At 42.8% G+C, this 23,908-nt stretch overlaps 1 protein-coding gene across 13 annotated transcripts in view; it reads left to right on the top strand.

The window, feature by feature from the left end:
- The window catches only part of CHD9 (chromodomain helicase DNA binding protein 9), a 182,004-nt gene that overhangs the window by 125,433 nt on the left and 32,663 nt on the right, over positions 1-23,908 (top strand). For 11 of the 13 annotated variants that reach the window (XM_037878254.2, XM_037878247.2, XM_037878257.2 and 8 more), the window contains 13 exons: positions 3,370-3,480; positions 4,587-4,783; positions 5,954-6,153; positions 6,691-6,850; positions 12,460-12,549; positions 13,252-13,355; positions 13,472-13,589; positions 14,304-14,361; positions 14,681-14,723; positions 14,894-15,113; positions 15,280-15,482; positions 15,770-16,678; positions 21,991-22,154. In XM_037878254.2, coding sequence (XP_037734182.1) covers positions 3,370-3,480; positions 4,587-4,783; positions 5,954-6,153; positions 6,691-6,850; positions 12,460-12,549; positions 13,252-13,355; positions 13,472-13,589; positions 14,304-14,361; positions 14,681-14,723; positions 14,894-15,113; positions 15,280-15,482; positions 15,770-16,678; positions 21,991-22,154 — 2,577 coding nt within the window. The remainder of the gene's footprint in view (positions 1-3,369; positions 3,481-4,586; positions 4,784-5,953; positions 6,154-6,690; positions 6,851-12,459; positions 12,550-13,251; positions 13,356-13,471; positions 13,590-14,303; positions 14,362-14,680; positions 14,724-14,893; positions 15,114-15,279; positions 15,483-15,769; positions 16,679-21,990; positions 22,155-23,908) is intronic. The other 2 variants (XM_037878251.2, XM_037878249.2) reach the window with 1 other exon arrangement.

Below are 23,908 nucleotides of genomic sequence, written 5' to 3'. Positions count from 1 at the left end.
GTTGAGAGGGACAGAAGAACTTAGCTTTCTATGGATCTCAGAATATGCTTGCAGTTATATTGATTGAGGATCCATTTAAACTTATTGATTGTGGAGTTAGGTTTCTCTTGTGAAAACTAGTCTTAGGAAAGAAGAATCAGGAAGCTTAATGCTATCATCTCTTCTTTATGAGAATAACCAAAAAGTATTTTTATACATAATTTACCTTTTCTTCCCATGCCAGTGTTATTTGCATGTCTGTCTCTGGCATTAAACTGCCCCCAAATCCCTAATTTAAATTACCAGGGGCTGGAAATCAGAACATTCCCTTAATGTATTCTACTTAAATGAAACCTGAATGGCCATGTCTACACTTAATGGGGATCGACACTGCTGTGATTGATGCAGCAGCGGTCGATTTAGTGGGGTTAGTGAAGACCCCATAAATTGACCACAGCGCGCTCTCTGGTCGACTCCGGTACTCCACAGGAACGAGAAGATTAAGGTAAGTCAACAGGAGAGCATCTCCCGTTGACGCAGCACGGTGTAGATACCGCATTAAGTTGACCTAAGCTACATCAACTCCAGCTACATTATTCATGTAGCTGGAGTAGCGTATCTTAGGTTGACTTACCCTGGTAGTGTAGACAAGGTCTGTGTAAGATGAAATCCCTAAGTGGTGATGTGGCCTCTTCAGAGAGTTCTTCTCTCGGTTATGCTAAATTAGTCATAGGAATTAAAAGCAGCAAGGATGACTTCCTGGGATCATCTAGTCCTTCCTCCCTATCAGTGCTGAGTAGTTCCTTATGTTAAAATTTGTAGAGCTCTGTTTTTCCTGCTTTAAAAGTTCTGAGGGAAATACACTTATGAAAATTCCACTCCAGGTCTCCTCTGAAGATTCAGGTGATATATTGAGGGATGATTGTGGAGTCATAGCCATGTAGTCTTTTTACAAAATTGACAGGTTACAAACACTACTGAGTCATTCACTTTACATAAAAATATAAAGATTTAGGTCCTGATTCTGCAGTGGGCTCCATTCAGGTGAAACCCTTTGCCCAAGTGGAGCTAAATGTAAAATCAGGGCCTTCATTGGGTTTAGCATACATGTTCAGAATTCCTTGTATCCTGCCTATAATTGTTCCTTTGCTATAATATGCATACCAGTGAGACCTTGCTGTATGTCTTGTGTATCCTAAGTTACATGATATGTAGAATAAATAAACATTTTAGAAAGTCCATCCAACTTTTTTTTTTTAAACACTAGTCTGCCTGTCATCTGAAACATTTCAAATGACCGCACCGCACTTTTAAGTTTTCTGGGCTTGCCGAAGGAAGGTAGCAGTGTTTTATGGGTTGGGGGGCGGGGGGAGAGGAGGTCAGAAACTGCTGCAAAAGGGAATGTAAGGGGTGGAAGGCTTTAAAGGCGCATTATGTAATGGCACATTACAGTTCTGATGTGTTAGAGTGGCCTATTCTCTGTGTTGTTGCCTTGAGATCTCTTTGGCAGTCACATGGAGATCTATATATCATATATACTCGTTCAGAAGCCGAATTTTTTTTAGTAAAAATGGGAAGCATCAGAGAAAGGGGTTGGCTTATGAATGGGTATAGAGAGGGGGAGAGGTGGGACACAGCCCCTCCCCCCAACAGAGGGGGCAAGAAGAGGCAGCAGAGCCAGAAGGGAAGAGGCGGGTCCAGAGTCTCTCCGCTTCTGGCTACGCTGCTCTCCCCCCAGCCTCAGAAGCAGCTGCAGCTCCGAGGCTGGCAGGCTGTGGCCATGCCGCCCGGCCCGGCCCCCTAGAGCAGGCTGTGGCCCAGTGGCTTAGCTAGCGGGGCAGCGGTCGCTCCCCCACTGAGCACAAGTGGCACCTTGTCAATTTCTTGGTGCCTTTTAAATTTTCCCATGTTGAGGGAACAGGGGGAGCGATCCAGAAAAAAGGTGCCACCTGCTACAGCACTTTTACGCACCCGGCAGCGCTCCAGGTCTTCGGCAGCGGGACCTTCAGTGCCGCCGAAGACACCCAGAGCGAGTGAGGGCCGGCCGCCAGAGCGCCGCTGGGTGAGTAAAAGCGCCGCAGTGGGTGGCAACTTTTTTTTTTTTTTTTTTTTTTTTTTTTTTGCATCGCTCCCCCTGTTCCCTCCACTGGGCTACACGGGTGCGGCTGCGCCACTCGGCCCGGCCTCCCAGAGCAGGCTGTGGTCGCCCGGCCCGGCCCAGTGGAACATGCTGCGGCTGCGCTGCCCAGCCTGCCAGAGCAGCTCCAGCTGGGCCAGAGACATCCTCCCCAGATAAGGTGGGAAGGGGTGGGATAGGGAGAGTGCGGGAGTCCTGGGCTAGGGGTGGGGTTGTGGGGGGTGGTCACAGGGGTTACTCCCTGATCCCCAGCTCCCCCCCCGCCAAATTTCCCCTCCAGTTGCTGTCCTGGCCCATCAGGGTAAGCAGTTGGCGTTCTGGGACACTTCGTGTACTTAGGTTTTCCTCCGTGCCTGCGGACGCTCGAGGTAAACAAACCGTTTCGGCCAGCCAGCAGCTTATCCTGATGGCCCGGGAGCCACAGTTTGCTGACCCCTGAATTATAGGGTTGGCTTATGAATGGGTCATAAACATTTTCCATTTTTACTTATCCATCTCGGGGGTGTTGGCTTATAAACGAACTGGCTTATGATCAAGTATATATGGTAATTTTTACCAAACATCATTCTTAATTAGACACCTGACTGTAGGACAGGTCTGGATTCAAATTATCTTTGTGAGATTTCTTTTCAAAATGAAAGATCCTGCTCTTGTTTTCTTTCCTCTGATCTTATGGCATGTTTTTGGTCAAGGATATACTGCAGTTGATTATTTAGATAGTTTCCTTTTTGTAATGTCTTTTAGAGGATGCTGTCCATCACTTTTCTGTGCATGGGAATATTTTTGCTGCTGCTGTTCCGCCAGTATTATGTATTTAGTTAAATGTTCTGATCCCTTTAAGGAACTGGGAGTATCTTCTAAATAGAGAAACCCTTCTAACTCTGCAAGCTCAGAGTTGGCATGTACATGTTTTAGCAAAGTTTTTAGAGCATGAATCAATAATAATCCTGAAATATTTTTCTCAGCAGTTTATATCTTGTCCACCATCCAGCCTTTGGCAGTCAGGATGTACTCTCTTAGTGCTTTTTGTCAGTACCAAATTGATGGAGGCTGCAATGTTTTTTTAGCATCTCCTTTCTTAGTTAGCTGCTGCCTTAATTTTCTATAAATTTATGGGACTTAGAAGCATTTTTGATGCACACATTGAACATGAGGGGCTTAGTATTTAAAAAGAATAATTTGGTGTATATTTAACATAGTCATTCTGTATTACAGTTTTATGCCATTAATGAATATGATGATGTTTATTGCAGGCTAGTTTTGTTGCATCTGGAAATAGGACTGATATTTCATTAGATGATCCCAACTTCTGGCAGAAATGGGCCAAAAAAGCAGAAATAGATATAGATGCCATCAGTGGTAGAGTAAGTATTTTTTGTGTGTGAATATTTTCATTTGTGTACATTCTTTTTAATGGTCCTTTTTGTCTTTCTCACAATCATGTTGCTCATGTGAATTGAATATTCTGCAGATTGAACTATCAAGTTACCACCTTTGCGAATTAATATTAAAACCTTTGGCCTTTAAGGATAGCAGTGTTGGATTTATGAAACTTTTTCAACCAAAACTAATCATCACACTTGTTATTTTAAATTGACTTCTTTGGTTAGTCAGTGCATTAGTAGGCAGCGTCAGGGCTTTTCTAATGTAAATCTGGTTCCCAAATGACCCAGGAGACCATTTTAGCACCTAAGAATGGCTGGAACACAAGAGCCAGTCTGACTGCTTTATTTCCATTGGCCACAACCCCTACCATAGGCGCTTCGAAAGAGTGTGAGAGAGAGCCACAATGTCAGTTCTTCTTCAAGTGCTTGCTCATGTTGATTCCATTTTAGTTGTGCACGCGCCCGTGTGCACAGTTGTCGGAGATTTTTGCCTTAGTGGTATCCGTAGGGCCAGCTGTGGCGCCCCCTGGAGTGGCGCTCCCATACGGCGGTATATCAGGTGCTGCCAGCCCTGCCCCCTCTCAGTTCCTTCTTGCCGGCAACTCCAACAGAGGGGTAGGAGGATGGGAAATGGAATTGACATGAGCAAGCACTCGAAGAAAAAATGGTTACCTACCTTTCATAACTGTTCTTCAAGATGTGTTGCTCATGGCCATGCTACCCCTGTGTTGAAGGAATCGCCAGGTTGTCAGTTTTAAAATGGCTGTATGTCTCCTTTGCATTGCCAAGAGCATACGGAAGAAACTGGTCCCCAATACCTATGGCAGTATTCAGTACAAATAAAATAAAATGTTACATCTAGTTTGTAATGTACATCTAATGTATTGGTCTCATTGAAGGAGTAAAGAATGAAGAATGTCTGTTTTGTTGCATAAGAATTCTATAATTGGTTTACAGCTAGGAATTTCTTTGATGTTTGTGTAAATGTGGAATTTAAATAGAAATTGCCCTCTCAAAATTATGTCAGGTACTTTTAGAAAATGTTACCAACTATGTCTTAGATAATATTTGTTAAAATTTTACAGAACAGCCTGGTTATTGATACCCCAAGAATTAGGAAGCAAACAAGACCCTTTAGTGCCACAAAAGATGAGCTGGCTGAGTTATCAGAAGCAGAGAGTGAAGGGGATGATAAACCAAAACTCCGCAGGCCTTGTGACCGCTCTAGTGGATATGGAAGAACAGAGTGCTTTCGGGTGGAGAAAAACTTATTAGTCTATGGGTAAAATATACTCTATTTTGTTAAAGTGAAACTCACAACATAGTGTTGATTTCTAAATATACTAAATCTTACTTATAGAATATACTTTTTGTTTTATTAACAAGAATGAATTACAGATCTTAAGATATAAAATGCTTATGTGCGTTTTAAATATTGCCAACTGTTGAGACTTGTAAACTACTAAAGTATGAGATACACTGGCAGCATAACTCCTTTCCTTTTTCTTCAGTATTTTAAGTCATTCTTCTAATATACTCTTAATGTACTTCTTTATTTTTAATTCTCATCCTCCCCGACTCTTAAGAGGAGTGCTTTCAGGAGCTCAGATGAACTGCAGCTCACCAATAGCACTGTCAAACTATATATCAATTTTTAAATCAGAGTTGTATGCATGAGACACGTTGGGGAAATCTGTTTGGGATGGGAGTTTTGTTCTGTACCCTATATAAGTCTTTTCTCTTCTGAAAAGTTTAAAAGAAAGAGTGAGTTTTTTTCCTTTTTAATCAAAATGTGAGAAATTTGTTAATCCGCGGATTATACATAAATTATAAGTGTTCACTGGAAAGAACTATGCAGAGTTAGAAATTGCGTAATATAATGCACATACAGTATGTGTTCATTTTAAAATCAGTCTGGAAAAATAGGACACAATTTTCAGAAAGAGATACCTAAAGTTAGGCTTATAAATCCATAATTGGGTGCGTAAGCAACCTGATTTTCAAATATACTAAGCACCCTGCAGTTCCAGCTGGTTTGAATAGGAACTTGCAGATTCTCAGCACTTTTGAAAATCAAGCCTATTATTTATGAGCCTAACATTTGGGAACAAAAACCTTGGTCGTAGTTCACATAAAGAGAGAGACAGTGTGTGTACATTTAACAGTATTGTAATAACGATTTTTGAAAAACCTAAACCAATAATCCATATTTGAGATACACATTCTTCAGAATTTCATTTGAAACAGTTATTTTGATGTTTACAACATCATGGTATCTGAAGCCTGAGTGATTCACAGTCCTTTGGACTCTAGGAGCTTAAGCTTCCGAAGACACCAAAAAAGTGAAAACCACAAAATCTTAAGAAGTTGTTCCTTTTGCAGTAATACTCATATACAGATTGCCTGAATATTGTATTTTAAAAATTCTGCTGGGTGTGTCACTTTGGATCAGGTGGGGTCGTTGGAGAGAGATTTTGTCACACGGTCGCTTCAAGAGGCAACTAAATGAACAGGACGTGGAGATAATTTGCCGAGCACTCTTAGCGTATTGCCTTGTTCACTACAGAGGAGATGAAAAGATAAAAAGTTTTATATGGGATCTCATCACCCCAACAGAGGATGGGCAAACACGAGAGCTGCAGAATCACCTAGGTAAGGACCTAAGTGTTTCTGTAATTAGACAACTTTTTGTATGTAATTTTGTGATAAAGAAATCAACATTTTCTAAGTATGTGAAAAAAACAGCTAAAATTTTTGTTTAAAGAGTAATTAAATAACTAAAGTAAATGGATTTTGCTGAGGTTATCTCAAAAGGTTGATTGGAAAAGCAAATTCTCCTTTTTCCCATTCTTTGCTATTGCTGGCTTTCTACTATGGGTTGGTATACTGTATGTAAAGTAAACTTCCCAGTTCATTGCTCGCTGAAACCTAGTTCACTGTGTGCTAACAGTGACAATAGGCAATCTCTCCTTTATCTTTCTGTCCTAATGGTGAAATACACCTCTTAGAGATTCCCTTTCTGACAGACCAAGGAGCCAAGGACCTATAATGAGCCTGGTATCCCATATGGCATTTGAGGTCACCACCAGAGTTTACCTCTCTTTTAGAATATATTAATTTAAAAAACACTACAAAGCATCTGCCAGTTGTACATTACTGTCCATTGCTTTGTATTTTCATTTTGTGTAGGTTTGTCAGCACCTGTGCCGAGGGGTAGAAAAGGAAAGAAAGTGAAGACTCAGGCTAGCACTTTTGATATACATAAAGCAGAATGGCTTCGAAAATATAATCCGGAACATCTACTGCAAGATGAAGGATATAAAAAACACATAAAGCATCACTGCAATAAGTAAGTACTAGTATAAATGTGCGAATGTATTTTTTCAGTTTGTATAAAGGATTATTTTTTGTTTTAGCTCTTCATTGTTATACTCTTGAAAGATTAAAAGGTATATCTTAAAGAACAAAAAAGGGCGGAGGGGCAATCATTTTTCCCCACCGATGATTTTCCAAAGCAGAAAGTAACGTAGCTCTAGTAGTAGTAGTAGCCTTTATGGCATCTTATTGCACATTTCCAAAGCATCTTACAAATATTAACTACTATTGTTTGTTTCCTTTCTTCTTTGCCAACTTATCATTCTGTGAACAGAGATCTGGGAAGTCTGCTGCTTCTGTAGAACCACAGAATTCACAATTGTGGGTGTTGTGCAGAAGGAGGTATTAGTAGCACCTGCTTGTGGGGCAGGCTCGTGGAGGGTGGGCCACACATCTCGTGGTGATGGTGTGGCACCTGCTGGTCTTTGTTGGCCCTTTCTTATTAAGAATGCACCTATTGGTCAGTGCCAAACATCCAACGAGCACGTTGGGTTTGGGTGGCTTGGAGCTGCCCATAAAAGGCAGGAAGGAGTAGAAGCAGCTCTCTGTCTATCCCCTTGCTGCAAAGTCTCAGCTTCCAAAATGTTACCATCAGTTTCCTGTGTTTCTGTCAGTCTGGAGGTTTGTGTTGTTGGGTTAAACTGTATGTTGAGGTTACAAGCATTAGAAGATACGGATACGTTTCAGTTTTAAAACAGTTGCAAGGCATCTGGACTTTAGAGGTTGTTACGGGTTTGATTTAACTCAGTAAATAGCTAGGCTCAATCAATTTTATTAATCAAAGATTATTAGTCAAAGATTAAAACAGTGTAATACAGAAAGACGAATACATTACCAGCAATCTGGGATGCAGTAGTGTAGTTTGTAAGCTCTCTCGAAATCTGAGCTTCACTCTTGCTCTCTTTATACTACGGTTGAGGGTTTCATCATTTCTTTGCATTACTTCTCATCTACTATTTTTGACATGTTTTGAAAGTCTTGCACAGACCCTGCACTAAACAGGGCAAAGTTTGTAACTAGTTTATTACCTTGTTTTGACCATAGTATTCCAGAAATCAGCAAAACTTTAGAGACAGCTTTCACCAGTTATAGCTTGAAACAGAGGGCATGTTAGCTAAGCATCAACAAAATTGTTCATCTGGTTCTTTTCTGGAATGACTCTCTAGCTAACACAGAGATCACAATTCTTCACATCTCGTCTTGTTTAAACAGTTTAATATAAGTAAAAAGCACTTTGGGGAAAGCGGAACATGAATAAAATTTCATAGTTCTACAAAAACACTAAATCTTACAGACTTTTTCTTATTTGGCTCCATATGTATGCTCCTGTCTGCAGTAGCCAAGCATAGCAGAATGCCTAAAGGCTTTTGGTTTGAGAGTATGTCTCAAGCCTTCTTGTATTCTCCTTCTGTCTACAGAGCAACACAGCTGTGCAAAGCCGCAAAGGTTATAGCATGTAACTTTAGAGTAATGTTAGTGTAATAGAACTCAGCATGAATGAATATAAAGCAATGTAAAATGTAAGGTATTATACTTATTTATTAGGGCTATTGATTAATCACAGTTAACTCATGCAACTGACTCAAAAAAATTAATCGCGATTACAAAAATTAATCACGATTAATTGCAGTTTTAATCGCACTGTTAAACAATAGAATACCAATTGAAATTTATTAAATATTTTGGATATTTTTCTACATTTTCAAATATACTGATTCTTCTTTGAGTGCTTGCTCATGTCGATTCCATTCTAGGTTTGTGCACGCCCATGTGCGTGGCCCTCGGAGATTTTTGCCTTAGTGGTACCCATAGGGCCGGCCGTAGCGCCCTCTAGTGTGCTGCACCTATGCTGCGGTATATTAGGCGCTGCCGGCCCACACCCTCTCATTTCCTTTTTACCGCCCGTGGTGGTCAGTCGGAGCGCCTCTCTTGTTTGTCAAGAGCTAGCAGTTTTCTTCCATGGGCCTTCGGGTCTTTGTTTAATTGTAGTTAGTGTTAAATAGCTGTTAAGTAGCGTAGTTAGCTGTTAGCTAAGGTTCTGTCTGGGACTTCGCCCCAAATGGGGCATGCTCCGAGCTCCTGGGTTTGAGCCCTGCTTGGTCTGTAGCAGGCCTATACTTGTGAGTGACCCCCATGACAGCTACCTTAAGTGCTTGGGGGAATCACACATTAAGGAGCATTGCCGGATCTGAAAGAACTTTCGGCCTCGCACCCAGAAGGAGAGGGACATTTGCCTCAGAGCCCTCCTGATGGAATCCTCTCTCCGCCTGACTTCCGAGCCCTCAGCGCAGGCCGCACTGAGTACTTTGGCCTCCGCCCCAGCGTATGGCTCCTTTCAACACTGTTCGCCAGTGTCGAAGAAGAAGGCAAAGAAGCACTCGCAAGCGCAGGGCAAGAAGGCCCAAGGGTCATCAGGTAGAGGGACCGGGCCTGTCTGCCAGCCGTCTCCAGAGCAGCGCGAGCATGCCTCTGCGGCTGGGGCTCTTGGCGCTCTTAAAAGTCCATCACTGACTCTGGTGAGCAGTATGGGACCCACCACCCTGCCTGCACCTTCGTCATCCCAGGCCCGGGAGCAGAGAGAGCACAGGTCTCCACCTGCTCCTGTGACATCTCCGGTGCCACAGGACCAGACTAAGGCTCCCTGAGAAGGCAAGCCAGTCATTAAGACCCCTCCAGGGCCGGGGGATCACCGGATAAGCAATCCTGTGGCAAGTCACCCACCTTGAAACGGGCAGAGAAAAAATATTTTGTGCCGGCCAAGGGTTTTGAGTACCTTTATACTCACCCACTTCTGGGCTCGCTGGTTTTGTTTGCGGCCAGCGAAAAGCACAAGCAGGTCCCCACTGCCTCTACTGTCAAGAATAAAGAAACCAAAAAACTTGATGTATTTGGCAGAAAAAAGTATTCAGTGGCCAGCCTACAATTGTGAGTGGCGAACCATCAGGCCCTGCTATGCTGGTACAATTTTAACTTCTTGGAGAGTCTCCAGAAGTTCCAGGACTCCCTTCCTTAGGGTCAGTAATTTGGTACCCTGGTGGAGGAAAAGACCACAGCAGTCAGATGCTCCCTGCAAATGACATGGGATGCGGCGGAATTGGCAGGGAGAGTGGTTATGCGACGCAGCTCCTGGCTCCAAACGGCGGTCCTGTCCCAGGAGATGCAGGCCTCTATTCAGGACCTCTCTTTGACAGAGTTGGGCTCTTCTCCGATCAAATGGATGCCAGGCTCCACAGGCTACCCTTCGCTCGTTGGGTATGCACTCACTGTAGTCTGCCAGAAAGCCATTCCAACCTCTGCCACCGTTGAGGCCTTGGCAAGGCCGGCAGGGATCTACAAGGAGAAGGGACACCGGGTTTAGCTGTCGTCGTCCCTCCTCCTCTTGATTTCCAGCCCAACCTGGACCCACTAAGCACCCAGGGCACCAAAAGCAATCGTTTTGAGGGTGTGCCCCAGTCAGCCAGCCAGCCAGATCCTGCCTGTCCTTTCCTCAACCCCTTTCTCCCTACTGCTCGGCCAGGTCGTGAGTTACCTGGGACCGCTAGGTCCTGGACATAGTATATCGGGGCTACACCCTGCAGTTTGTGGATACCCCTCCTTCCCGTCCCTTCTTTCCTGTCCCTCTTCAAGGACCCCTCTCATGAGCAACTCCGGGTTCAGGAGGTCCACAAGCTCCTGCAGTTGGGGGCTGTGGAGGTGGTTCCTCGGGACATGGAAGGAAGAGGATTCTATTCCCATTACTTCCTAATCCCGAAGTCAGGAGTCAGGATTTTCACTCTGGAGATACAGTGTAGGTTTGCTTGGCAGTTACATTTGGACTTGGAAACAAGTGAGTGAGTTTCTAGTGAGATATGCAGATGAGGTAATATCTTTCATTGGACCAGTTTCTGTTGGTGAGAGAGACAAGCTTTTGAGCTTACACAGAGTTCTTCTTCAGAAACGTGCTCAGAGTGACAGAGCTAAATATAAGGTTAGAACAGAATGTTTAGCATTAATATTTAACACATATTTCAAGAGACCACTCAAGGTGAAGTGCTGTTAACATCTCTCCAGTCATAGAGGGGGGAAAAAAGCTGAGTGGGAGGTTTGGACGTTAAATGGCTTATACAGGTGTGGCGGGTGAATCACCGGCTGGGGGAGGCCCCTGCCCCTGCCACAGCCCCCCCAGTCCGGTGTGCAGAGTGGGCGCATTGTCCGCTTTCCCCCCTCAGCCTCAATGCCCCCAGCTTCCCCCAAGCACAGGGCAGGCAGCCCCAGTGCCTCCTGCCCCTGAGTGCTGGGTGGTGTGACCCCAGTGCCCGGGGCCCCCCAATGCTGGGTGTCCCCCCTCCCCCCAAATCCCGGCTGCCCTAGCCCCAACACGCTGCCCTGAAAGAGGAGCAGCCTGCCTGGGCTGGGGCCAAGGGGGAAGAGCAAGCCAGGAGGAGGCTCAGGGAGGAGCGTGGGTGGGGCCACACCGGGCTGTTTGTGGAGGCACAGCCTTCCCCAGTCTATGTGACATGCAGCCCATGGACTTATAGATTGTAGTAATAAGCAATAAATTCAGTGTCTCTGTTCAGTCCTCGATTGTTAGTATGTAGCAAAGTTATGAATTTAAGCTCCCAAGTTCATCTTTTGACGGTGTTCCTCCTACTCCCTCATGAGTTTGAGGAGTTCCTGTTGCATGTAGTTCCCTCAAAGGGGCAGATGGACCATTTGCTGGATGCTGGAAGGTTCTTGCAGGGGGCAGGAGGCTTGTCCAGACTGACGCTTGTTCTCCCTGCTGCTCTGGCAGTATAGTGTGTGTGGCAGTGATGTGGTATAGTGTCTGGCAATGATGCTGATGCTGCTTTGCCATTGGCCTGGCTTTCTAGAACGTTATATTGGTGGGCTGCCAAAATTTTTCCTGAGGAATGCAAGTGAGGGAAGGGAAATGGCAATTTTTAACAGTTTATAACTCAGCCAAACCTGAACAGAATTTCAGGGGACAAGAAAAGGCATGTCTCTAGCCAAAGGCCTTTTTCCCTCTTGAATTTCAAAGGCTTGTTGCAAAGAATGGAGGTCTTTGAGCAGGGATCGGCAACCGTTGGCACGCAGCCCACCAGGGTAATCCCCCTGGTGGCCGGGCCGGTTTGTTTACTTGTCGCGTCCACAAGTTTGGCCGATCGCGGCTCCTATTCGTCGCAGTTTGCCGCTCCAGGCCAATGGGGGCTGCTGGAAGTAGGGGCCAGAACATCCCTTGGCCCGCACCACTTCCCGCAGCCCCCATTGGCCTGGGATGGCGAACCACGGCCAGTGGGAGCCACGATCGGCCAAACCTGCGGATGTGGAAAGTAAACAAACCGGCCCGGCCCACCAGGGGGCTTACCCTGGTGGGCTGCGTGCCAAAGGTTGCCGATCCCTGTCTTAGAGGTTCTCAGGTAAAGGTTGTATGAATCTTAAATGTTAGGCAGCCTAAGTATAGGATCACTGCCAGTTTCCCCTGTATTTCAGGAAAAAGCAGAATTGAAAAAAAACGAGTAACTAGTTAATTGCACAAAAAAAGCCTTCCAAACATAAATGTTGATAGCGTTCTAATGTCTGTTTCTTCTATGTGTTTGTTTTTAGGGTCTTGCTTCGAGTAAGAATGCTGTATTACTTAAAACAAGAAGTCATTGGTAATGAATGCCAAAAAGTGTTTGATGGAGTTGATGCCAGGTGAACTATTCTGAAGTTTTTTTGCTTGTTTTTAAATGTAGACTATTAAGTAAAAATTGAGAATACCTCTCAGGGAAAAACAAGTAAAATTTACCATTTTTGCCCATGAAAAAACTGTTTTTGTTGTATTTACTTTTTTATCATTAGCAATTCAAAGTTTTAGGAAATATAAATATATTTAGGACAAATAAAAATTCACCTGATTTATACTCTGTCAGCAGGATTCCCATGCTTTTTAGTAACAGAATTCAGATAATGGATCTCTTTTGACTCTCATTGAAGTTAATGACAAAACCTTCATTGGTTTCAGTGCCATCAAAAGCAATTTATATGCTTTAATTTAGCTGCAAATTACCAAAGCTCTCAGTCCTCAGTGAAAAAATTGTCCTTTTCATTCATGTTGCACTGTTTATGATTTATGCATGTCAGTGCTTTTTTTTCCCTTTCTTGGAATGCCAGCTGACAGATATTTTTGCAAAAGAGAATGTGGCCTATATACTCTGTCTTTTAACAGACCTGGAAGCTGTGAATAAAATGATGTTTAGCTTGTTGATCAGAGGCTGGTTTTTGTGTGTTTGGATATGTAAAATTATTGCTGCTTTCTATTGAAAATTGAGATATAAAATGTGGAATAATAAAGACAAATTAAATTTCATCCTTCCCTGTGTAGATTTATGTTTGTTTTATTGATGAATTTTTCAGTGAAGTTGATGTTTGGGTCCCTGAGCCAGAGCATTCTGAGGTCCCTGCAGAGTGGTGGGATGCAGATGCAGATAAATCCCTCCTAATTGGAGTTTTTAAGCATGGTAAGTAATAAGGATTACTGGATATATATAGCCCTCCCCCGACACAAACCTTTCCTCGTTTCCTTTTATGCCTTCTTTTAAAAATCACTTTTATGTTGTTGCCTCTTCCCATTCAGGGTATGAAAAGTACAACACTATTAGAGCAGATCCTGCACTCTGTTTCTTGGAAAGAGTGGGCAAACCAGATGAGAAAGCAGTTGCTGCTGAACAGAGAGCAAATGATTACATTGATGGGTATGAATGTTTGTTTAGTTACAAGCTGTTTGATGTAAACTGAACTAAACTTATACACTGGGCCTGGTTCTCCTCTCACACTATTTTTACACCAGTGTAAGCTGATTGATGTAAATGGCATTATTTCTGGTGTGTTCGAGTGTAAGTGAAAAGAAAATCAGGCCCAGTGTATTTATAGCACAATATTTAGACATGGGAATTCATTGGTAACATAAAAACTTAGGTTATTCATGTGGCAGTGATAGTGCTTTGCATTGCTATATGAGAGATGTGAGTTTGATTCCTCAGTACAAAAGCCAGCAGGAATTGGGAATTGCTACCATATTAGTCAACCTTTCCTCTAGAGGCCAGGAATACCTAGTGTTGCTAAACAGCAACCCCTTTAAATCAATTTGAGTAGCATTGACAGCCTCCAAAGAGGAGTGGTTGTTCATTTTTCATGAGACAGAGGGTTGGTGGCCACAATTTAGGGCCACAGAAGTAGAAGACCTCTTGGGGTGATTGTGGGGCAGGAAAGAGGGAAAATGTTGAAGCCATAGTTCCTGTTGTAGTGTTTTTTCCCCTCCAAAGTACAGTGACTGAGATTTCCCAGTAGAAAGTTAACCAGAGAATAAATCCATCTTGATTTAGAATTGCTTTGCATAATACAAACAGAATAGGTGCATTTAAAAGAGTATTAAAATGGATTATTTTACTGTGTTGAAATTTTAACAGGGATGTAGAAGATCCAGAATATAAACCAGCCCCAGCAATGTTTAAAGATGATATGGAGGTACGGTATGCATCTGTTTTTAGTTCTTTCTATCATAATGAAAATGTTACTTCTAATTTTGTGGAGCTAGTTATTTTAGCATTTTTAATATTTCCTATACATGCACAGCTTAAGTATAAGTCTCATAGAAGTCTTTGACAAAGTATTTTTGGGTGATCCCTTCATATTAAAGATGCCTTAATAGCCAGTTGTCTAAAATATAACAAAATACTATTATTCTTATTTTACTTTTGTTAGTTACCTACCTAAGGTGTGTGGTTTTAACTGCGTCTCTGATGGATTCATATTTTTGATTTATTTCAAATCTTGGATTTTTTAGGATGATGCTTCATCACCAGGAGATCTAGTAATAGCTGACGGAGGTAAAGTAAATTAAACTTCATATATGATCATTATTGTGAACGTATAGTATCCTATCATGCTGGGCTACATCATGTCTTGGCGTAGCCCTGCTTTAGGTGTAGTGCAGAACCTGAGACACTATCAATAATTGACTTGTTTCTTTGAGTTTGGTTGTTTTCTTTTAATATAGACGGTCAGATGATGGAAGGAGACAAAATTTATTGGCCCACTCAGTCTGCTTTAACAACACGTCTGCGCCGCCTAATAACAGCCTACCAACGTACTAGTAAGAACAGGCAGGCCCAGCAAATCCAACCAACGTTTCCAGTTCAGGCCACTGTGATGCAGCCTCCATATGAAGAAGCTGCTCTAAATCCAAAAATTGCTGCCAAGATTGAAAGGCAACAAAGGTTTGTGCAAAATAAGTATTCCGTTTAAACGCATGAGCCTATAGAAACTCAAAAAGACTTCTTAAATTTTTTTAAAGCTGTAATCACTAATGATCACAGGTGATAATATTAAGAAAATTACTGAATGTCCAAATTTGATTGATTTTTTTTTTTCTTGCCAATCCAGGTGGACGAGAAGAGAAGAAGCTGATTTTTACAGGGTTGTATCCACATTTGGAGTGGTGTTCGATCCTGACGGGGGTCGATTTGACTGGACAAAATTTAGAGCCATGGCTAGGCTACATAAGAAAACTGATGAGAGTTTAGAGAAGTACTTGTATGCTTTTATGTCTATGTGCAGGAGAGTCTGTCGCCTTCCCTCAAAAGAAGGTATGTATCAAAGGAAAATAGAGTACAGTATGTTTTAAAAATATTTGAATCATGTAGTTGATACTGATCGTACAAAATATTGTTTGTTTCCTCTTTCCAAAAAGCTACAACTCTGTCTGCTTTCCAAAATTTTATTAGGGGAGAAGAAAATGGGGAAAAGTCTAATGTGGAACATGAGGTTAATGTTTTGTGGGACTTGGCTGTTAACTGGTTAATGTCACTTGCTTCTAATCTGCATTACAAGGTTTTGTTTGCCAGATACTCCCATTTGTTTTATTTTTATATAGAACTTGTAGACCCAACCATTTTTATCCAACCAATTACCGAGGAGCGTGCTTCTCGGACCTTATATCGCATTGAACTCTTGAGGAAGGTACGAGAACAGGCTCTCCGACATCCACAGCTGTTTGAACGCTTGAAACTTTGTCAGCCAAATCCAGACTTGCCAGTCTGGTGGGAGTGTGGGACTCATGACAGGGATTTACTTATTGGAGCTGCTAAACATGGGGTTAGCAGAACAGACTATCACATTCTTCGTGATCCTGAACTCTCATTTATGTCTGCCCAGAGGAACTACAGTCAGAATAAAGTGGCACTATCAAGAACTTCTACTCCACTTTTACATCAGTATCAGATGGCATTGTCTGCTTCTCCTCTTGCACCTCAGTCAAGATTGCTAGATACTAAAGGGAATGCTCTTGAGGATACAAAAGTTAAAAATGAAAACCTTAAAGAGGACCCTCAGTCGTCTGAAGAAGAATCTATGTCTACTGAGGAAACACGGACAATGATGAAATCTGAACCTTTGAGCCCAAAGAATGGCACGCCATTACAGACTACAGACCACAAACCTGGCGTGAAAACTGAAACTGACAGGCGTATGGTTGCAGCAAGGACAGAGCCCCTAACTCCAAACCCTGCTTCCAAAAAACAGAGAGTCAACAAAAGAGGGTCAGACTCTAGCTCTGATTCTGACTCTGAGTCAGACAGATCATCCTGTTCTTCCAGGTCATCTTCATCATCCTCTTCCTCTTCCTCTTCTTGTTCACGCTCCCAATCAGGATCCAGCTCTTCTTCATCCTCATCTTGTTCTTCAGCATCTTCCTCCTCTTCATCATCTTCATCTTCTTCATCATCGTCGTCGTCGTCGTCATCTGAAGAGAGTGACAGTGATGACGAAGAGGCACAAAAGCGAGGTAAGTGTCAAAAGTCTTATTACTACATCATAATTTTAAAACTAAAAATACTGAATATTGAAAGACATCTGAAAGGCATAGGAATAGGAGAATACATAGTAAAAACAAAAGCAAATATTCTGTATTTCCCATCACCTCCTATCAATGCCTCTGTCGATTCAAAGCATCATGTTGACTGATTCCATAGAGAGCTGTGTTCAGCATTTGACTCAGGTGTGGGAGGAGGGGATGAATTGCCAGAATTTCTGCAAAAATGTTTTTCCCCTCTTCTTCCCCATTTCTTTTCTTTCCTCCTATATTTAGGTTCTTTTGGTACTGCTTCTGTTTTTCCCTCCTCATTCATCCCTTGTCCCACATCACTACACCACTCTTAAGTATCTCTTGAAAACTCACAGTCTTGCAATCTGCCAAAGATCATTAAGAGTAATTTGAGGTACTGTCTCAGCACCCACCTATGGGCAATCTTGGTTACCAAACTTAGATATCTAGAGCAACAGGCCCTCCTTTTATAAAATCTCCCTTTTGTTTCTGTGCCTCCCTTTTGTTTCCCCTACACACTATTTGTCTGTTCCTTTCCTCATCTTAAAGTATTTCCTAAAGCAGCAAACTATTGTGTCATGTAGTACTTTCCCAACAGCAGAAAGAATTGTGACAACAAGGACCATATTCTGCCAAAGCGTTAGCTCAAAGATTTTCATGACAGGAATTACACAATGGGGGAGCATGATTCTCAATGTCTTGTACTCAGTTCAACAGTTTTACTGTTAACAATATAACCCTCTGCTCTGTTTTCTGTGATGGAGAGAAAAATACATTAAAAGTGCTAATATTCAAGATCTGCTTTAAATTGGTTTCCACTATGAGTACAATAAATGTTATATGATGGTGATCATTAACTTTCTGGCAGTAGAGTTGGGTTGTGTGGGTTAGGATTGGTTTCCCACCACGAACGGTAAGGTTTTAGGCTGCAGCATCAAGGGTCAGTTGTGAGTAATTTGTTACTATGGGATATTAGCATATTATATAAGTGGGTGTTTGCTCATTCATTTATGCTTGTGTGACACAATGCAACGTGTATTTGCATTCACTGACAAATTTTCAAGCATTTTTGCACAGATATTCAGGCTTCAAAACTATTCAGAAAATATAAATGAGATTGTGGATTAGTGTAGGGCCTAGGAACACAAAGATAGAATTTTCAAAATCAGCTGTGTGGCTTGGAGCACTAGTTCCATGGTGTTGTTTTTTTTTCATTAGGATTTGTGTTCCTGTGTTGTTTAGGTACCTTTGAAAATCTCATCCATAGCAAATCTATTGATACATTTCATATGGTAAAAATCTTGACTATAGTATGTATTTGGCTTAGCAACAAGTGAGGCCTAACAGTCAACTAAATGGCATGTCTCTGAAGAATTGTGACATCAGAAGTAATCAGCTAGTCATCACTCTCCTCCTACAGTTCATTTGCATACTCAATTCCATTTGTCAAAATGAATCAGCAAGTGAAACTGGCAGTCAGAACTAGGAGAGTTGGGGTGGCATGGGAGTTCAGGACTGGAATAGAGGGCTGTTCTAGATCAATGGTTCTCAAACTTATTTGATTGCATACCCCTTCTTTGTGTCTGTAACAGTTTTTCTCCCCCCGCCGCCACAACCCCATCACTCTCTAGCCACTCAGCTCTGAAGGCAGAACAGAGAGCAGCAGCTGCTGGTCAGGTACCCAGCTCTGAAGGCAGCGCCGCCGCCAGCAGCAGTGGAGACGTAGGGTGGCATGGTATGATATTGCCATTCTTATTTCTCCGCTGTTGCTGGTGGCAGCGCTGTCCGGCAGACATCCACAGCTCTCTGGCCACCCAGCTCTGAATGAGTGCAGTCAGGTTTTTTTTCCCCTACAGCTTCTCGTACCAGCTTCCCCTACAGCTCCCCCAGAATACATTTCGTGCTCTCCCAGTTTGAGAACCTCTGTTCTAAATCAGGAGCTATATTGGCTGAGTAGGAATGAGACGACATTTGCACTGTGGCTCCCTCCACACTATGCCTTGCAAAAAGAAAAGGAGTACTTGTGGCACCTTAGAGACTAACTAATTTATTTGAGCATAAGCTTTCGTGAGCTACAGCTCACTTCATCGGATGCATACTGTGGAAAGTACAGAAGATCTTTTTATACACACAAACCATGAAAAAATGAGTGTTTATCACTACAAAAGGTTTTCTCTCCCCCTACCCCACTCTCCTGCTGGTAATAGCTTATCTAAAGTGATCACTCCTACTTAAACCTGTTTTAGTAGAATCTCTCTGCCTTGACTGTCAAGGAGGGAGATGACCAACGTAAACAACAGGTTAGTGTTAAGGTTTAAGGCTAAGGTTAGAATTACTGTCTGAGTAACCTCTGATGTTGCAATGCTCCTCTGCCTGCAGGACCAAATGGGCATTGTCAAGGGGATGTTGTTGATAAGAAACTGATAAAACAAAGGAGAAGAGGAGGAGGAGGACTGGCTTAGACAGTGTAACACAATTTAGGTTTAGTGGCAGTATCCTGTAAAATTGCTGCAGGTTCAAGTAATAGGGACGGTATTCCTGCCCTTTCCACCACCTGCCAGTTGAGCCTATGTAACCAATGATGTGTCCAACCCTCGAGTTGTAAAATGTCAGCTAGGGAATGTAAATCTGTCTGTCTGTCTTTCTGTCGCTGTTTAATTAGAAATTTCCATTTTAAAGATTTGGTAACTGCTGGAAGGTTCTCTTAACTTCAGTGCAATTCATTATGCACCATCTCTTTAATATGTACTTTTTTTTAATGTGTAATACACCATTCGTAGCACTTTTGAGCAGCTGTTCTATATATTGCACACTTGACAGATACTAGTATTTTAGACCAATCTGTTGTGTTCAAGCTGTTTTTGAGAGGACAATATTTGTAACAAATGCCTCGCTGTTTAGTGATTTTAATTTTGGTTACTAAACCATTGTTAATACTGCCATTATTTCTATAATCCCAGGATTTGCATGCTTAGCAACTGTCCTATTCTGCATGAAAACAATACTTCAGCTGACGGAAGGGATAACCAAAACACTTCTACCTCCACCCTACCTACAGTGCTCTCTGGAGCAGTGGTTCTCAAAGCCGGTCCGCCGCTTGTTCGGGGAAAGCCCCTGGCAGGCTGGACCGGTTTGTTTACCGGCTGCGTCTGCAGGTTCGGCTGATCGCGGCTCCCACTGGCTGCGGTTCACCGCTCCAGGCCAATGGGGGCCGCAGGAAGGGCGGCCAGCACGTCCCTTGGCTCGCGCCGCTTCCCACAGCCCCCATTGGCCTGGATCAGTGAACCGCGGCCAGTGGGAGCCACAATCGGCCAAACCTGCGGACGCGGTAAGTAAACAAACTGGTCCGGCCTGCCACGGGCTTTCCCTGAACAAGCGGCGGACCAGCTTTGAGAACCACTGCTCTAGAGCAGTGTTCCTCTCAACCTTTTTGATACAAGGGACCTTTCTGCTGCCTTCCTAAACTATGTCAGGGAGATCTGAGTGACTGGCTCCGATCCACAGACTGGTCATTGAGAAATACTGCTCTAGAGGAAGAAAGTTTTCAGCAGGCCCTACGTATTGGACCTGCATGGAAGGGGCGGGGGGAATACTGGAAAAATGGGTTACATATCAGTTTGAAATAGAGAGGTTTTTGGTGGTCCCAAGCATTCAAAATCCATTTAAGTTTTTGAAGTATTAATATTTGGGAGCTGAGATTTGACAAGCATGTTATGAGTTACCTTTTGTTATCTAGGGCATTCTCACCCTTGTATTGTGGCTGCTCGGTGCTGTGCCACAGGTAGATTCTGGGTGCAAAGCCAGTTTAGCCACTATGAGATGATATTCCCTTCAGTCTCCCTTGCACAGGGGGGTCGTCTGGTGGTGTGGAGCTAGGTTAGTCATTAACTGTGTTTAGAGAACGGAGACATTGCTGGGACTGCACTACACCTTGCTGATCCCAAGCTGCCTTATCAGTCTGTTGGTGCTATTGGTAGGTACTATTTACAGTGTCCTTCAGACTGTGCTGAATTATGCTTGGGACCATCCTGATGCACATCTGGTCCAGGATCAGGGAGTAGTGGGGAAGGGCTCAGCACAGAGGCAAATTGTGGTCCTCTACCATAGAAACTTTTAATATTTTGTCAAATAAGTGGTGGGTAGCATTTTTTATCAATATTTTATGATTAGAGTGATAATGGAAACACTTTTTTGTAGAAAGTGGAGTGTTGTGACACAAATGCTTTTTCTACAAAAATAAAAAACCACACACACTCTCACCCATCCATCCTCCATAACTTAACCACACAATGCATAACTAAAATATATGGTATTAACTGATTTTAAGCAATGAAAGCAATTAAAATCTCCATCTTTCGCTCTCACTTATGTACACAATTGTAATCTTGCATTTTTTGTTACACATAAGTTTGAGTCTTGCAGAATTATCTCACATTGCTCTTGCATCTGTACTCTTTCCTACACAGCATTGGCTGTTAGTTTAAAAATATGTCTGGCCTTGCTACCAGGAAATTTATACTGTGCAAACACAGAGACATAATATCCCTGATTTTCTTCTTCTGTTGGAGATGATCTGGAAGAGGAAAGAAATAAAAAATGGAGGTTGAGATGTGGGGAAAATATGTGAGGGTCAGGGGAGAAGAAGAAACAGTGTAATGTTAGTTGAACAGAGACTCAGAATTTAAAAATGCATGTTTAAAATTGTAATATGATGTAGACATACCATTTTAAAAAAATTTGGGGGAGGCAAATGGAGCCTTCTACACCCCATCCAATAAGTGAAATGGACCACATATAACAAGTAATATCTCCTCAATAGATTTACCGCAGTCTGGTGACAACCACTTTGCTTTCCATGCTTACTCTTCTATTTAAAAATGGAATTGATTTATTGTCTTGAAATCACCTTTTGTTTCACTTCCAATTGAAATGTGTGTGTTCTAAAATGGTCACAAGGGATTTCATATCAGACTTTAGCAAGCAACCTGTTTTGAAATATCTGAATACTTCACATGTTAAGCTCTAGAAAAGAGAAGAGGAATATAGTTATGTGCAGAGTAGTAGTAGTTCACAATTTACGTGAAAGAGCTTCAGCACTCCTAATTTAAAAATCAGCGTTGAATATACCCAGAATAAAAATATCATTTTTCGTTTTATATGCGTGTTCAAATTTTTCTTTCCAAACGTTTACATGCTTTGTATGAGCATCCTAAAAAAAAACTATGGTATATTTTTCTATACAGCTTCAAGTTATATGTAGTACTTTTATTTAGCAGAAGGAACCCCTCACATCAAAGCATATGACGAAGAGAGCGTAGCCTCTCTGAGCACCACACAAGATGAGACCCAGGACTGTTTCCAGTTGAACAACGGGACGCCAAATTCCAACTATCTCTTGCAAGGTGGATACATGTTGGCTGCATCCTATTGGCCAAAGGTAAGTTTGTAATACCATTTTCAGGCTCAAATGTTATAGCTGGGTCATTTTTCTTGGGGTTAAAATAGACAAGTTAAAATAGTAAGCTGGGGGTGAATCCTGCTGTGACTATGCCGATATGATGTTTTGGGTTTTGAATCAGACCAGTCGGGTTTAGTCATTGCCTGGCCTGGAAGTCTGGATGTCTTAAATGTTATGCTGCTGTGGCTTATAGCCCTGACATCAACAGCCAGCATGCAAGCATGCAGAGCACACTCTGGCTTCCACCTCCCAGTTACGTTTTGCAGGGTGACCCCACGACCCTCCCTGTCCTGTATTTCCCCCAAAACGTCTGCCCTGTCACTGACAACTTACAGAAGTTAAGTTTGCTGCACCCTTCAAGAGACAGTACCTGGCAGCTTATTACCTTAACTGGGGTTAACACACTGAGTTGGTGTATAGTACAAGTAAAACAAGTTTGTTAAACAAGAAAGTCTTAAGTTTAAGAGATACCAAGTATAAGGAATAAAGATAGAAAAGGTTACAAGCAAACAAAAGTAAAAATACGCTTCTAAGATTAAAACTTACTTTCAACAAGTTGCAATATTTGCTTAAGCAGGTTTCTCATCTGTATTCAGTTCCCAGAGACTTCAAACTGCTTGGTTAAAGGATCCACTATTCTGTGATTTCAAGAGCTCTGGCCCCTTTAGTCTCTCATGTGAAGGAAGGCAAAAGCCAAGGAAGGCAAAATGGCTTTCTCTCTTTATATCTTCCCAAAGTTCAGTGGTGCTGCTTCAAGAGGCAGGAAGGCTTCGGGAGGTGGGGGGTGCACTCTCCATACCCCATCGAGATTAAGTGGTCATCTTTCCCCACTTGCTCTCCTGATGGCTTTGTTTACCATGCATGTAAATGTGCTTTTCTTTGTCTTTGGTCACACCTTGCTTAATTTACACCAGAAACACATTCAAGCAATGTGAAAACACACTCAGTTAAAGCTCAGGTGCAGCATCTGTAGTTTTCCTTAAAGATATCCCTGTTATTGAAATCTGCAGAGCAGCGACCTGGCACTTTTTATACACCTTCGCTAGGCACTGTGTACTGGGTGTGAACAACTGCATCTGATGCAAAACTATCCTGCCTAGAGAAGCAATGTATGTCATAGGATTCTAGGATTCCTTAGAGACACGGCTTGTGAATCACGAGAAGTGTACAACACATAGGGACAATCCCTGGAAGAAGGAGGATGGGTTACTCATCTTGTAGTAACAGGAGTTCTTTGAGATGTCTTTTCCCTATGTATAGTGCACTACCTGCCCTCTTTCCCCGCTCCCTGGTCTCCTACTGGGAACTGGTGGTAAAGAAGGAACTGAGATGGTGGCAGTCTGGCAATCCCCCCCTTTATTCCTGTGATGTGGTACACAAGGAGAGGAGAGGCACATGGGTGGACCAGATGGACAGTGCTAGGTAAAAGTGTATAGTTTTTTGGAGTGCTTGCTCATGTCCATTCCATATTAGGTGTGTGTGCTCTCCACATGCACCGGTGCTGGAAGTTTTTCCCTTAGCAGTATCCGTAGGGGACCGGTTCTGGCGCCCTCTGGAGTGGCGCCTGCATGGCGTGGTATGAGGAGCGCTGCCGGCTCCCCCCACCCTGCATTCCTTCTTGCTGCCAGTCACTCTGCTGGAACTTCTGCTGCTTCGGCTAACTTCAGACCGCTGGTCCTCAATACCGTGGCGGAGTGTTATATCCTACAGTTTACTTCTACCCCCCCTCTTTC

This window comes from Chelonia mydas, chromosome 12 (assembly GCF_015237465.2).
Source record: "Chelonia mydas isolate rCheMyd1 chromosome 12, rCheMyd1.pri.v2, whole genome shotgun sequence".
Taxonomy (NCBI): domain Eukaryota; kingdom Metazoa; phylum Chordata; order Testudines; family Cheloniidae; genus Chelonia; species Chelonia mydas.
This window is presented reverse-complemented; position numbering and strand designations above follow the sequence as displayed.